We start from the raw sequence: 12826 nt of genomic DNA on the forward strand, positions 1-12826 counted from the left end.
CAATGTCTTTCATCATATTAACAAGCTGGTCAAGTTTGTCCTCATCCTGTTCCTCTTTCACAGTCCTAACTTTACTGTACCCACCAGAGGCTTGGGTAGCTGATTCGTATTCGAGGGCGGCGGACAAGACATCGACCAGCGTCTTGTGACGAGCTAATCGCAGTGTTCTTTGCATCTCATGATCACGAAGGCCATCAATGAATGTTTGAACAGCCAACTTTTCCATCATGTCTTCGGGAGCTGTTGGATATGCATATCGTACTAACCTGGCAATATCTACCTCGTATTCTTGAAGAGCTTCATCTTTCTTTTTTCTTCGATTTTTAAACTGAGACTGATAGATATGCTCTAAATGTTCGTGCCCGTATCGCATATTCAATCTCTTTTTGAGCTGTTCGAAGTCATCTGTCTCCTCTACGGCTATGGTCTGGAGGACATCCAAAGCGTCGCCTTGAAGAGCAATAGTGAGGTTTACAGCCTTTTCTTTTTTGGACCATCCGTTCGCTCTGGCCGCCGATTCGAACTGTTTCATGTAGTTGTTCCATGATGACTTTCCGTCGAAATTTGGCACCTTAATACGAGCATGACTTACACTCCCTTCAACTATCGGCCGTGGCTCCAATTTGTATTTGGTTTCATCATCTTTAATGTCTGTTAAGATGGGTTCCATACCTTTGTCTACTTTTTCCGTTTCCTCCATTTTCTTTTTTATTTCTTTGATCTCTTCTTCAAAAGTAGATTTATTAGGGAACGATATCTTGTCGTCAAAATCAGAAGTGACTTTAGAAATGCTAGCAGAGATCTCGTTAGTCATCTTGCTTTCAAGGGATGAAATATCACCCGAAACTTTCGAAATTTCACTAGAAACTTTCTGTTCTAATGATGTTATATCCGCCGAAACTTGGGAGATTTCACCAGAAACCTTTTTCTCTAACGACGTAATGTCTGTCGAAACTTTCGAAACATCCGAGGAAACTTGGGAGATTTCACCAGAAACTTTCTAAATCAAAGCAGCATGCTTGTCTTCAAACAAATAGGTTTCTGGATCTTGACCCTCTTCTTGCAGAGCGTACTTTAGACGTTCTATTAGATCAGCCTTTTTCCCAGTAGTGTCCATGTTTCTCTCTTCTAACTCGTTACGTAGCTCCTTAACGAGCAGATCAGTAATTTTCTGCTCATGCTGTGAAGACATGGTCACACACTTTATTTATTACGATTTATATTTAGTTATTATTAAAGATTCCACACTGTATTTAAACCGAGTTTATTTTCTTTATTTTTTTATCCACTTCTGACCCATTTGTTAGGTTATTACTGTACTGATTGATTTATTTATGAACTGTTAAGCGAATTGACTTTTAATTGTTATTAAATAAATAAAAGACTTACTTGAAATTGTTTAATTTATAACACTTACATTTAACACTTAATTTTACAACAATAACTAATTTATTTTACACTGTCTAACTTATTTAATTTATTTACAAATACTATTTATCTACTTTAAAAATATATACATTTCAATAACCCGATCGCGACGTTACAATAATTCACGCGAAGTAAAATATTAACTGACCCAAAAAAAAAAATAAAATTGATGACTTTTATACTGATACGCCCATAATCCCGAAAACGGTAGAAAAGTCTGGAAGGGTAAAACTGATTTCACGGAACTCCCTCTAACCTTCGCGAGTTTTCTGACGCCGGCTGTTTTGATCGTAAACAACTATTGAGGGTCATTCAGGTAATTTTCGTAACACAAAGTTATTCAACAACGTATATATAAAAAATATGAAGTACAATTAGACAACACACAGTTTGGATTTAGAGGTGGAATGGGAACAAGTGAGGCATTGTGCGCAATGACGGTACTATTGCAAAAATGCAGAGAATATAATAAAAACGTATTCGTATTCATATGTTATATAGATTTGTAAAAAGCGTCTGACAGAGTTAAACATGGTATACTCATACATGCATTGAAACACATACATCTAGATCCCAAGGAAATTAATTTAATCAAAAATCTGTACTACAAGCAAACAGCGGTCGTACAAGTGATACGAAGTAGTAGCACGTAGTAGTGAGGCAAACAAAGTAGTCAGTAGCGGATCTAAACATTTACCTTGGAAGGGGAAATTTGCCTTAGGGGGAAACCTCTATTGAAACACCGAATAAAAAAAAACCCAAACTACATAAAAGACATACAGAGAAACTTACTTACATTAAGTTCCCTTAATTTTCCTAACTAGCGGATTTGTTGAGTTGATTTTGTCTGTCTGTGGTTAAAGTTTCATCTCAGCTAATATATTTTTATGTTCCAACAATTTTATTTTAATTTTGGACCTTGTTAGGGATTTTCCCTTCCCATCACTGGCGAAGCGTCCATGTAACCACTGTTACCATTGGTAACAGTAAAAAATCTTACAAATAAATATTTTATGGCCATGAATAATTCCATTTACCAATATTTTTACCAATAGAAATATATTATTATATTATGTGTTAATAGTACCTACCTAATTCAGTAAATAGCCAAAGACTCGTAGACACACGAAAATATTGGCGAGTTTATGTTGCACTTTATTATACTCTGTTACCAGTCTCATTTCTGGTTACAATGGTTATATCCTCGCTATCGATCGGTACCGGCTAGTGTCTGAAAATTTTGAAGGAGCGACGGCGATAAGCGCGCTGTGTATATCAGTAGCCCTGCTACCAGATTTAAATTTGGTTACAGTAGGTACCTATAAAAAGTGTGCGTGCGGTTAAACCATGGATGAGTGTCGCTGCGTAATCGATCAACTACTTGAAAAGTAATTCTCCTTGTATAATTTTGAAGAAAAAAATGAGATTATTGAAAATGAAAGACCTATTTTAAACAATTTAAAAAAGGAATCAAAAAAAGTAGTTCGATATTTTAAATTTAATTGGTAAATACAGTGAAAATCATTAGTTATGTGGTTGCAAGAAAAATAGACTGTATTGTTGGCCATGTCTTTTGGTTTCTACAAAAAAATGGGCAAACCAGATTCACGATTTAAATAGTTTTAGAGTTTTAAAAAGGAGACAAGAAATTTCTCCGTTACCTACATGTAAAATGTACCTATATGTACTCAATTTGATTCAGTTTGGTAAAACAAGAATTGAAAGTTTTCATTTTTTCATAACCAAGCTTTTAAAGCAAATATTGCTAAACATAATGAGTTTGTTAAAAAAAATAAATAGGTATATCCTTAGCACACTTAGCCAAACAAGAATTAGCGTTTTGTGGTCATTTTGAGGGCGACGCCTCTGACGCAAGGCAATTACAGGGAATTGTTAACATTAATTGCCAACACCAACAAAGATCAAAAATTTTGCCAACATCTAGAAACATCAACTGTTTTTTCGAGAGTTTGGTTGGGTTGCTGAAAACATAATTATTGATTACAATTATGAAATTAGTTAATCAATTATGTTAATAATTGTTATGTTATAATTGATTAACTAATCTCATAATTATAATCAATTACGTTTTCAGCAACCCAACCAAAGTTGACATTGACAGTTGTGACAGTAATTAAATATTTGATAGTGATCAGTGTTGATTAGCGTTCGAACAACCGGCCCTAAGTGATATACAAAATGATATTATTGATATTGAAGCTATATATACATTTAGCCATATCTTCAGTTTTTTTAAATAAGATTTTTTGCATCTGGTTTTGGTAACACTTCAGAAAAAGTCAAGCGTCGCCACTGCTCCCCATAGATCCACTGAGTAGAAACTCAAAGAGGAGTCAGACAGGCATGTGTGCTGTCGCCACAATTATTTAATATGTATCCTAGAATGACCAAATCATAAACTTGAAAAAACGGGACACATCCAAGAAAGGTTTGAGGGTGATAGCGTACAGCTGAAGGGAGGTCAAAGGGGTCTTTATCGAGACGTAATCATGTTAACCCATTTTTCGTGACACTGTAAAATGTATTTTGAATTAAATAAATTACATACATTCTCCTTTTTGTGTCAATTTAATTAAAACAATTTTTTTGGACACCCTGTATAAATAATTATGTTTGTATATATTACTGAATAGAGAATTTAATAACATTTCAAATGCGCTAGCATTTGATAAATAAATGAGAATAGCGACCCCTATTCTCATTTTAAAAAATAATTCATCACGCCCAGATGGATGACGTCAGCAAAGGAATCTCCGGTCTTCGTTTGTCGGAAGAGTTTCTGGACACCCTGTAGATGCCAAAAAAATCATAATTTAAAAATAAAAATCAACTGTTTCGGGATTTATTTCCAAAATCATTCATTCACGAAATAAGAATTCTTACAAAATATGCCGTAACATCAACTTACCAATTTAAGTAAACCATTAATCACATACCTGAAACAAAAATGAAGAATTCGATAGGGATATATAAAATATTGATAAAATTTTATTTAAATATCTTGATTTTAACAGTGTGGGATTAATAAAAGAATGAATTAATTTTCACACTATTGGCCAAATTAATCGAATACAATTTTTTTAAATTGTATTCTTCCCGCTATATCTATAAATCGGCCCTCTATCTAACAGCTTCACAGTGTTGCCACATGTAATACGACAGACTCTTAAAATTGCAGTGATATGGAATTTGGAATTATCTCTCTTCCATATCACTGATTCACTTAATTCACTGATTAAAATATATAGACGGCCATGCTCGAGTATACATATTGGTAGGTTAGTGTCTACAATGGTCTAATAAATTCTCAATACTATTTCCACTGGATACTGGATGCAGTGGAATTATGTTCAGAATAAATAAAAATCTAATAAATACAGACTTTTTACAACCAAAAGACTGAAGAATCAAACGTGCATATGCGTAAATAATCCCTCAAAGATCAAAGCAAATCAAAGCGTGACGTCACGAGCAATCAGCTTATCAGCTAGCATTTCCCAATTTTTGAGCAAAACTTGTAGCCAGACTTCGCCGCTCCTCTCTTCTTTTTTTAATATCTACGTAAATTTTGACATTTTGAGGTTAAACTTCAAAAGTTTGCTAAATTCACTCTTATCTCAGTTGAGTGAGTTGGTGGAAATTGAGCAAAGGTCATGCCATGTTGTATAACAGATTATCTATGATATCGTTATAAATTATTTAAATTTTTTATCATATAATTTAGAAGCCTTTTCTCCACCCCAAGAGGGTCCGAGCATCGTTGAAACAATGGCACCCTTAGCAGCAAAAGTTATCCCAAAAGCAAATGAAGTGGAAGAAGGAATAAGAGCTGTATTGCTGGGTCCACCAGGCTCTGGTAAAGGAACCCAGGTTAGTTTTTACATATTTAGGAATTTTAATATTTACAGATTAACAGATATACTGAACTTGAACATTTTACACCAAATAATGCTTTGTTTTTTTAGTAAAAACTACATGCTTGCAATGTCATGTCATAACCATTCCACTCTAAAAACGATCTGTTATAGTTATAGAAGGATTTCCTATTTATATTTTTTTCGGTATCTCTAACATGTCTTATTTTGATTACAATTTTATTATAATTTTTACAACTTTAAATGACACTACCAAAAGGGTTTTTATGAAATACAATTCAGTATACTCAGGCGATTTTGAGTATTGGTAGTGTATGGACAGCTATTTTATGCCAATATTAAGAGAATAACAATATTATTAATAATATCATCTGGTTGTAGACATGTTTCTTCTTTTGGCGTAGACATGACTGTCTGTTTTTCAATGTGCAAGTAAGTTGACATTCTGTAGTTTTTCTGGTTTTCTCACTGATCATCTTCCCATTGGAGACCATCTTTCTCTGTCTTTACTACTCTATTTGTTGTCATTCCCCTTATATGATCATTCCATTCTACTCTTTTGTTTTTTACTCAGTTTTTGTTATTCTCCACCTTACATCTCATATTTCTGTACTTCTAGCTCTGTCCTATAGTGTCCTACCATCGATTTTCTAAGGGTTTTCATCTCCGCTGTTTCTAGCAATCTTTTTATTACGTCTGTGTCAGCTTGTGTTTCTGCCACGTATCGTCGGCCTCATATGAAAAGTGCCCAAGTCCAAATTAACGAATTTTACAGGAGACAAAAAAAACTAATTTAACAGGTTGACTGCCCATATATAAATAAAAAAAATTGGCTCATATGACAAGCACATATTAGTCAAGTGCATATACACCCACCGAGGCATATTGGGAGAATTAGGTAGCGGGCGTGTATGCCCGTCGTGGCAGTCAACCTGTTAAAAATAAGTTGGGTACAATTCTTTTTTGTGGTTTCAGTGACATCTATTGACTTTTTTGTCTTGCTATGCATGCTTACCATAACTATTAATCAGATGGCGCAAGAATCTCATTTTTGCTTATTTTGGGACATAGGCACTTTTCATAAGAGGCGACGATATGTCATTTTTTTGTAAATTTCTTTCAAGCAACCTGTGGCTCTGTTTGCTCTATTCACTTGATCTTACACTTCTGTTTCGAACTTTCCGTAGCTTGATAGTGTGATGCCTAGATAGGGTTACCATTATTTATTAAGGCAAAATCCGGACAGGGGTAGTCCAAGGGGTTGTAGAAAATGTAAAATGTGAATTTGACTGTGTTGCTACCTCTACATTGTACATATATGCGAAATGCATATGGCACACATAAAAGTACAGCTTTTTCACTACAATATGCAACTAACATCGAAAAATTGAGCTGTCTGATTAAATCTCCTAATGACTGTGATAAACTTCAATATGAGTTAATCAATTTGTTGGACTGGTGTACAAGAAATGGGATGAGTCTGAGTCCATCTAAATGCAAAGCCATTACGTTTTCTCGATCTAGATCCCCAATCCATTTTGAATACAAGATTGGACAGCATTGCCTAGATACTGTACCTTTTATCAAGGACCTTGGTGTTACTTTGGATGCTACTCTACAACTTTCTGATCACTTAAGGGGGTATGTAAACGCCACAGTCAAAATGGTTGGTGATCATAGGAACTAAACGTTTAACAATTCTTTCAGTGGATGGCAGCACGTATATATATCCGAATATTTTAATAACGACGAATTTTAATTCTATTAACGACGGCGCTGTTGCCATTCATCATCATCATCATCATCATCATTGGCTCGACAGCCCTTTCTGGGTCTTGGCCTGTTCCAGGATTCTTCTCCACTCTGATCTGTTTCGTGCTTTTTTTCTCCAGTTTTTTATTTTTAAGGTTTTTATATCATTTTCTATTTGTTCTAAATATCTCAGCTTCGGTCTTCCTCTTGTTCTTTTTCCTACTGGCATCTGTTTGAATATTTTGTTTGGTATTTCGCCTTCTTCCATTCTTTCTACATGTCCCATCCAACGCAGCCGTCCTATTTTAATGAATGTTATGATATCTGGATCCTGGTATATTTCGTATAGTTCAAAGTTGTACCTTCTTCGCCAAATTCCATTTTCTTTTGTGCCCTTATATATGTGTCGCAAGATTTTTCTTTCAAAGGTGGCTAGCAATGTTTCCTCTCTTTTAGTGAGTGTCCAGGTTTCTGAGCCGTATGTGAGTACCGGTCTTATTAGGGTTTTGTATATTTGGCATTTTGTTTTCCTTGCTACGTTGTCTGATCTTAGTTGCCGAATTAAGCCATGATAACTTTTATTGGCAATAAATATTCGCCTCTTCACTTCCTCTGCTACGTTATCATCAGATGTGACTAGGGATCCCAAGTATGTAAAGTTTTTTACCCCCTCAATGTTGTATTCTCCTATTGTTATATTTTGTGGCTGCCTTATTTCTGTGTTTTTACTTACCTGTATATATTTTGTTTTGTTCTGGTTGATTTTCAGGCCACTATTTTGTGCAGCTCGTTCTATTTGATTGAATGCCTCTATCATTTCTCTTCTTGATCTTGCGATTATGTCAACATCATCTGCAAATGCTAGTATTTGCACGCTTTTATTAATTATTGTTCCTCGAGTATTGACTGTTGTGTCCCTCATTATTTTCTCGAGTACAATGTTGAACAAGATGCATGATAGAGCGTCTCCCTGGCGTAGTCCCTTTTTCACATCTATTGTTTCCGTTATTTCGTTTTGTATCCGGATTTTACTTTCTACTTTTAGAGATTCTTTTATCAGTTCTATTAGTTGTGTTGGTATATTAAATTCTTTCATTGCTTTTATTAAGAATTCTCGGTTTATATTGTCATATGCGCTTTCGAAGTCTATGAAGAGATGATGTGTGTCGATGTTATGTTCACTTGTTTTTTCAAGGATCTGTCGCAGAACAAATATCTGGTCTATTGTTCAATGGCTGTTGCCATTGCCAAGTACTAAATAAAACTTGATTGTTACCAATCGATCGGTACCGTTCGCCTTCAATCGTACTTTTATTGTATTTACAGATGAGTAGATGAGGGTGTTTAATTCTTTACCTGGAAATGGTAAATTCTTACTATTAATAGATAGCATTGTATAACTAGACAAATTTTTATCTTTTTTTAAACAATGCTAATAGATACAAAACGTTTCGTTTGGAAATATTTTATCACTTATTGTATTTAGATTATACAGGGTGTCCAGAAACTCTACCGACAAACGAAGACAGGAGATTCGTCAGATAATTTTAAGACAATTTAACCCAATTCACCTAGTCCGAAAATGCTTCCTAAGGGAGCTAGAGCTCTTTGAAGATGGCATCATGTAATTAGTTTTTCTTAAATACCTCCAGAACGCTTCTATTTAGAAGAACGAAAATTGGAATGCTTATTTACTTTCCAGAAATGAATCGATTCCATCTATTGCGAATTTCTAGTACCGGTCATAGGCGTCCGTTTTGGGTAGGGTAACGGTTATTTTATCGCCTAACTTTTTTGTCTTTAATTTTTAAGCATTTTTGACTCTGAATTATTAAATTGTTAGGTATTCTAGTACTAAAAGGTGCTCTTACTTTAAGTCAATAGAATACACCGTTTTCCAGAAAAATCGATTTGAAAATTTTTCGTTCCTTGAATGTCAAAAAATAGATTAAAAAAAAAAACTATTTAGAAAGATGAAAACTGGTACATTTATTTATTTTCTAGAGATTAATCGATTTCATTAATGGCAAATTTCTATTACCGGTCGGTCATAGGCGTCCGTTTTGGGTAGGTCAACAGTTATTTGTTAGCATAATTTTATTGTCTTTAATTTTTAAGTATTTTTGACACTAGATTATTCAATTATGAGATATTCGAGTACTAAAAGTTACTCTTGCTTTAAGTTGGTAAAATACATCGTTTTTTTTTTAATTTTTTTTAAATTTTTTTTGCTAATTCCCAAAACTAAAAACTTTCAAATCGATTTTTCTAGAAAAAGGTGTGTCCTACCGACTTAAAGTAAGAGTACCTTTTAGTACTAGAATATCTCGCAATTTAGTTATCCAGTATCAAAAATGCTTAAAAGTTGAAGACAAAAAAGTTATGCGATAAAATAACCGTTGCCCTACCCAAAACGGACTCCTATGACCGGTACTAGAAATTCGCAATGGATGGAATCGATTCATTATTGAAAAGTAAACATGTATACAAATTTTCGTTTTTCTAAATAGAAGCGTTCTGGAGGTATTTAAGAAAAACGAATTACATGGCGCCATCTTCAAAGAGCTCTAGCTCCCTTAGGAAGCATTTTCGGACTAGGTGAATTGGGTTAAATTATCTTAAAATTATCTGAGGAATCTCCTGTCTTTGTTTGTCGGTAGAGTTTCTGGACACCCTGTATTTATAATAATGTAATAATGTGATTTGTAGTTTTGTGACAATTATTAATTCTTTACCTGGTCAAAAATATTTATTTTAAATTGATAAAGAAATTTGCAATTGTTTGAAATACAAGTAGTAAATATATACATTGAATCACACTTTTGGCTCTAAATTTTAAATAATCGCTTGGATTAACATGAAATTTGGCATACACATAGGTAACATGTCAACCAAGAAAAGTGATAGTGTGCCGATGTAAGATTTTGCCCTGAGGGTGAGTTTTACCCCATCTCGGGGGTGAAAAAATATACGTTCAAAATAAGTCTGAAAATGGATAAACTGACTAATTCTAAGCAACTTTTGTTCTATAGGATTTTTTCACTAAATTAATATTCGAGTTATTTGCGAGTAAAAAACACGTTTTTAGGCGGTTTTTACAAATAACTCAAAAAGTAAGTATTCTATCCGAAAAAAAAAATTCTTAACAAAAATATGTAGCTTCTAAAAAAGTATAAAAAAATGGTGTATTAGTCCCGGATCCCGCGTTCCAAAAAAAAGTTGATTAATAGCAAGCTGAAAATTTGTTAATAGCTTAACGGTGTCTAGTCAGACACACTTTGATGTGCGGGAGGGAACTTACAGGGGGTTACGAAAACGTCCCAGGTATTTTGTCGGACAGAACATCCAATTGATTTGTTACCCTTTCATTAAACTCTCATGCAAACATCAGACTGCTATTACTAACCGACTTGATTACTGTCATTTGACATGTTCTTCGTGTTCCACTCATTAAAATACACAGTTGGTGATAAACACCAGTCTGATTTTTACATGAAAGTTTAATGAAATGCTAACAAATCAATTGGAAGTTCTGTCCGACAAAATACATGGAACGTTCTCGTAGTCTGACGTTCCAAATTTTTAAGCTGTTCCACAAATAAAACTTCCCCTGTTCCAGTGTTACCATACATCAAAGTTTGTCCGACTAGACACTGTTAAGCTATTAACAAATTTTCAGCTTGCTATTAATCAACTTTTTTAGGTACGCAGGATCCAGGTCTATATATTATGAACTCTATGGACCCAGTTGAAACAAAGTTGTAGCTAATAAAAAATAGTTTCATATCCGCCAAATTTCAAAGTGAACATTTCAACGTGAAATAACCAAAAAATGATGCACTTTTTTGGGGAAAACTCATTACAACTTTTTTAAAGTGTTTAAAAAATATTTATTTTTATTTTTTTTTTAGTTTGTAGCATCAAAACTAAGCAAATGCTCAAAATAGAGTTGGTCCCTTTTTTTTGGTCAAAAACCTCGGGAAAATCACCCCCCATCTTAAATCAAATCAATCGTAACCACTTCACAAGCTACTTTCTATCTAGCTTTGAGCCTTAGGACCGGTATTTTATGTCCTGGTTAGCTAATCGGGGTTTAATCGGGACAGAAAACTACCTCTTAGGGTCTCTTGCGTTGTCCTCCTCCTCCTAAGTGCCTTCTCTATTGAGGTTGGCGATCAATATGGCAAATTTCTCTCTGTTCTGGGCTTGATGTATTAAGTCATTCCCTGTTGTGTGGGTCCAATCTCTGATGTTTCGGAGCCAAGATTTTTTCTTTCTTCCTATGCCCCTTTTACCTTCGATTTTGCCTTCTAATATTACCTGAAGCTGCTCAAATTCCCTATGGCGCATTATGTGTCCTAGATATGACGTCTTTCTAATTTTGATTGTATTGGACCAGATGAGGATGTGTGTTCATTATTTCCAGTACTTCTTCATTTGTAGTTTTGGTGGTCCAGCTTATTCTTAGCATTCGGCGGTACATCCACATTTCGAATGAATTCAGTTTGTTGACATCATACTGTTTTAATGTCCAGGTCTCACAGCCATATAGTAATAGACACCACACATAACACTTTAGTGTTCTCAATCTTATTGTGACTGATAGCTTGGGGTTACAGAGCATTTTAAGCATGTTCATGAAGCCATATCTTGCTATTTCAATGCGTCTTCTAATTTTTTTGAGTGGTCTAGCTGACTGTTTAGCTCTGTGCCCAGGTATATGAAGCTTTGGGAACTCTGAAGGGTGATACCATTGATTTGTATGTTGGAATGTCAACACGGGAAGTTTTTTTTCCTCGGAAAATTTTACATTTTCATCTCATTTCTAATTCTTGTTCTTCATGTGCCTTTTCCGTTGTGGAAGTTGGCTATCATCATAGTAATTTTAATTTTGTTTACAGCGTGTCTATAACTCGATCGATGTTAGTCCAAACTATTGGCGTAAGTTTTGAAGCCATGAGTGTCTTCTTCTTCCGGGTCCACGTTTACTCTCTATTTTACCCTATATTATCAGCTGCAGTATACGATATTTATCATGTCTCATAATATATGACCGAGGTGTTCACGTTTTCGTTTTTTAATTGTGAAAGATATTTCTTTTTGTTTTTCCATTCGGCGCAATACCTATTCGTTGGTGGTGTGAGTCGTCCAGAATATTTTGAGGATACGTCGGTACACCCACATTTCGAATACCTCTAGCCTTTTCGAAAATGTTTCCGTTATTGTCAGGTCTCTGCTCCATACAACAAGACTGGAAATACATAGTATTTTAGCAGCCATATTTTTAGTGGGACAGATATGTCGCAATGATTGAATATATTTCTCATGTTAAATGTGGCCTTTTCAATTCTACATCGTATTTCGGTTTTTTGATCCCATTTCGAGTTGACGACTGTTCCAAGGTATACATATAATTCTACGTGTTGAATTGGTTTTTTATTTTCAATTGTCTGGCAGGTTTTTGAGTTTTGCTCACCCGTGTCTATTTTTGTTTTATTTATGTTGAAGGTTAAATTCTCTTTTTTCACTCGCTCTTTGTAGGTACCCTGTCCATAAGATGCTGAAGTTCATCAATACTGCTAGCAACCACAACTGTATCGTCTGCATATCGGTTTATCTAATTATTACTTCAGTAAATTTATTAATGATGATAGAAATTAATCAATGATTATACAATATTGTTTTGTCTACAATTTTTTTATTAGGATAATGCCTCAATAAATACTAATGGCCATTGGCATGTGTAATGT

At 34.5% G+C, this 12826-nt stretch overlaps 1 protein-coding gene across 1 annotated transcript in view; it reads left to right on the forward strand.

Annotated features, from left to right (window-relative positions):
* Positions 1–5002: 5002 nt before the first annotated feature.
* The window catches only part of LOC126878497 (adenylate kinase), a 42304-nt gene continuing 34480 nt past the window's right edge, over positions 5003–12826 (forward strand). Inside the window, exon 1 of the mRNA XM_050641247.1 lies at positions 5003–5319. Coding sequence (XP_050497204.1) covers positions 5218–5319 — 102 coding nt within the window. The 5' untranslated portion in view covers positions 5003–5217. The remainder of the gene's footprint in view (positions 5320–12826) is intronic.

This window comes from Diabrotica virgifera, chromosome 10, assembly GCF_917563875.1.
Source record: "Diabrotica virgifera virgifera chromosome 10, PGI_DIABVI_V3a".
Lineage (NCBI taxonomy): Eukaryota > Metazoa > Arthropoda > Insecta > Coleoptera > Chrysomelidae > Diabrotica > Diabrotica virgifera.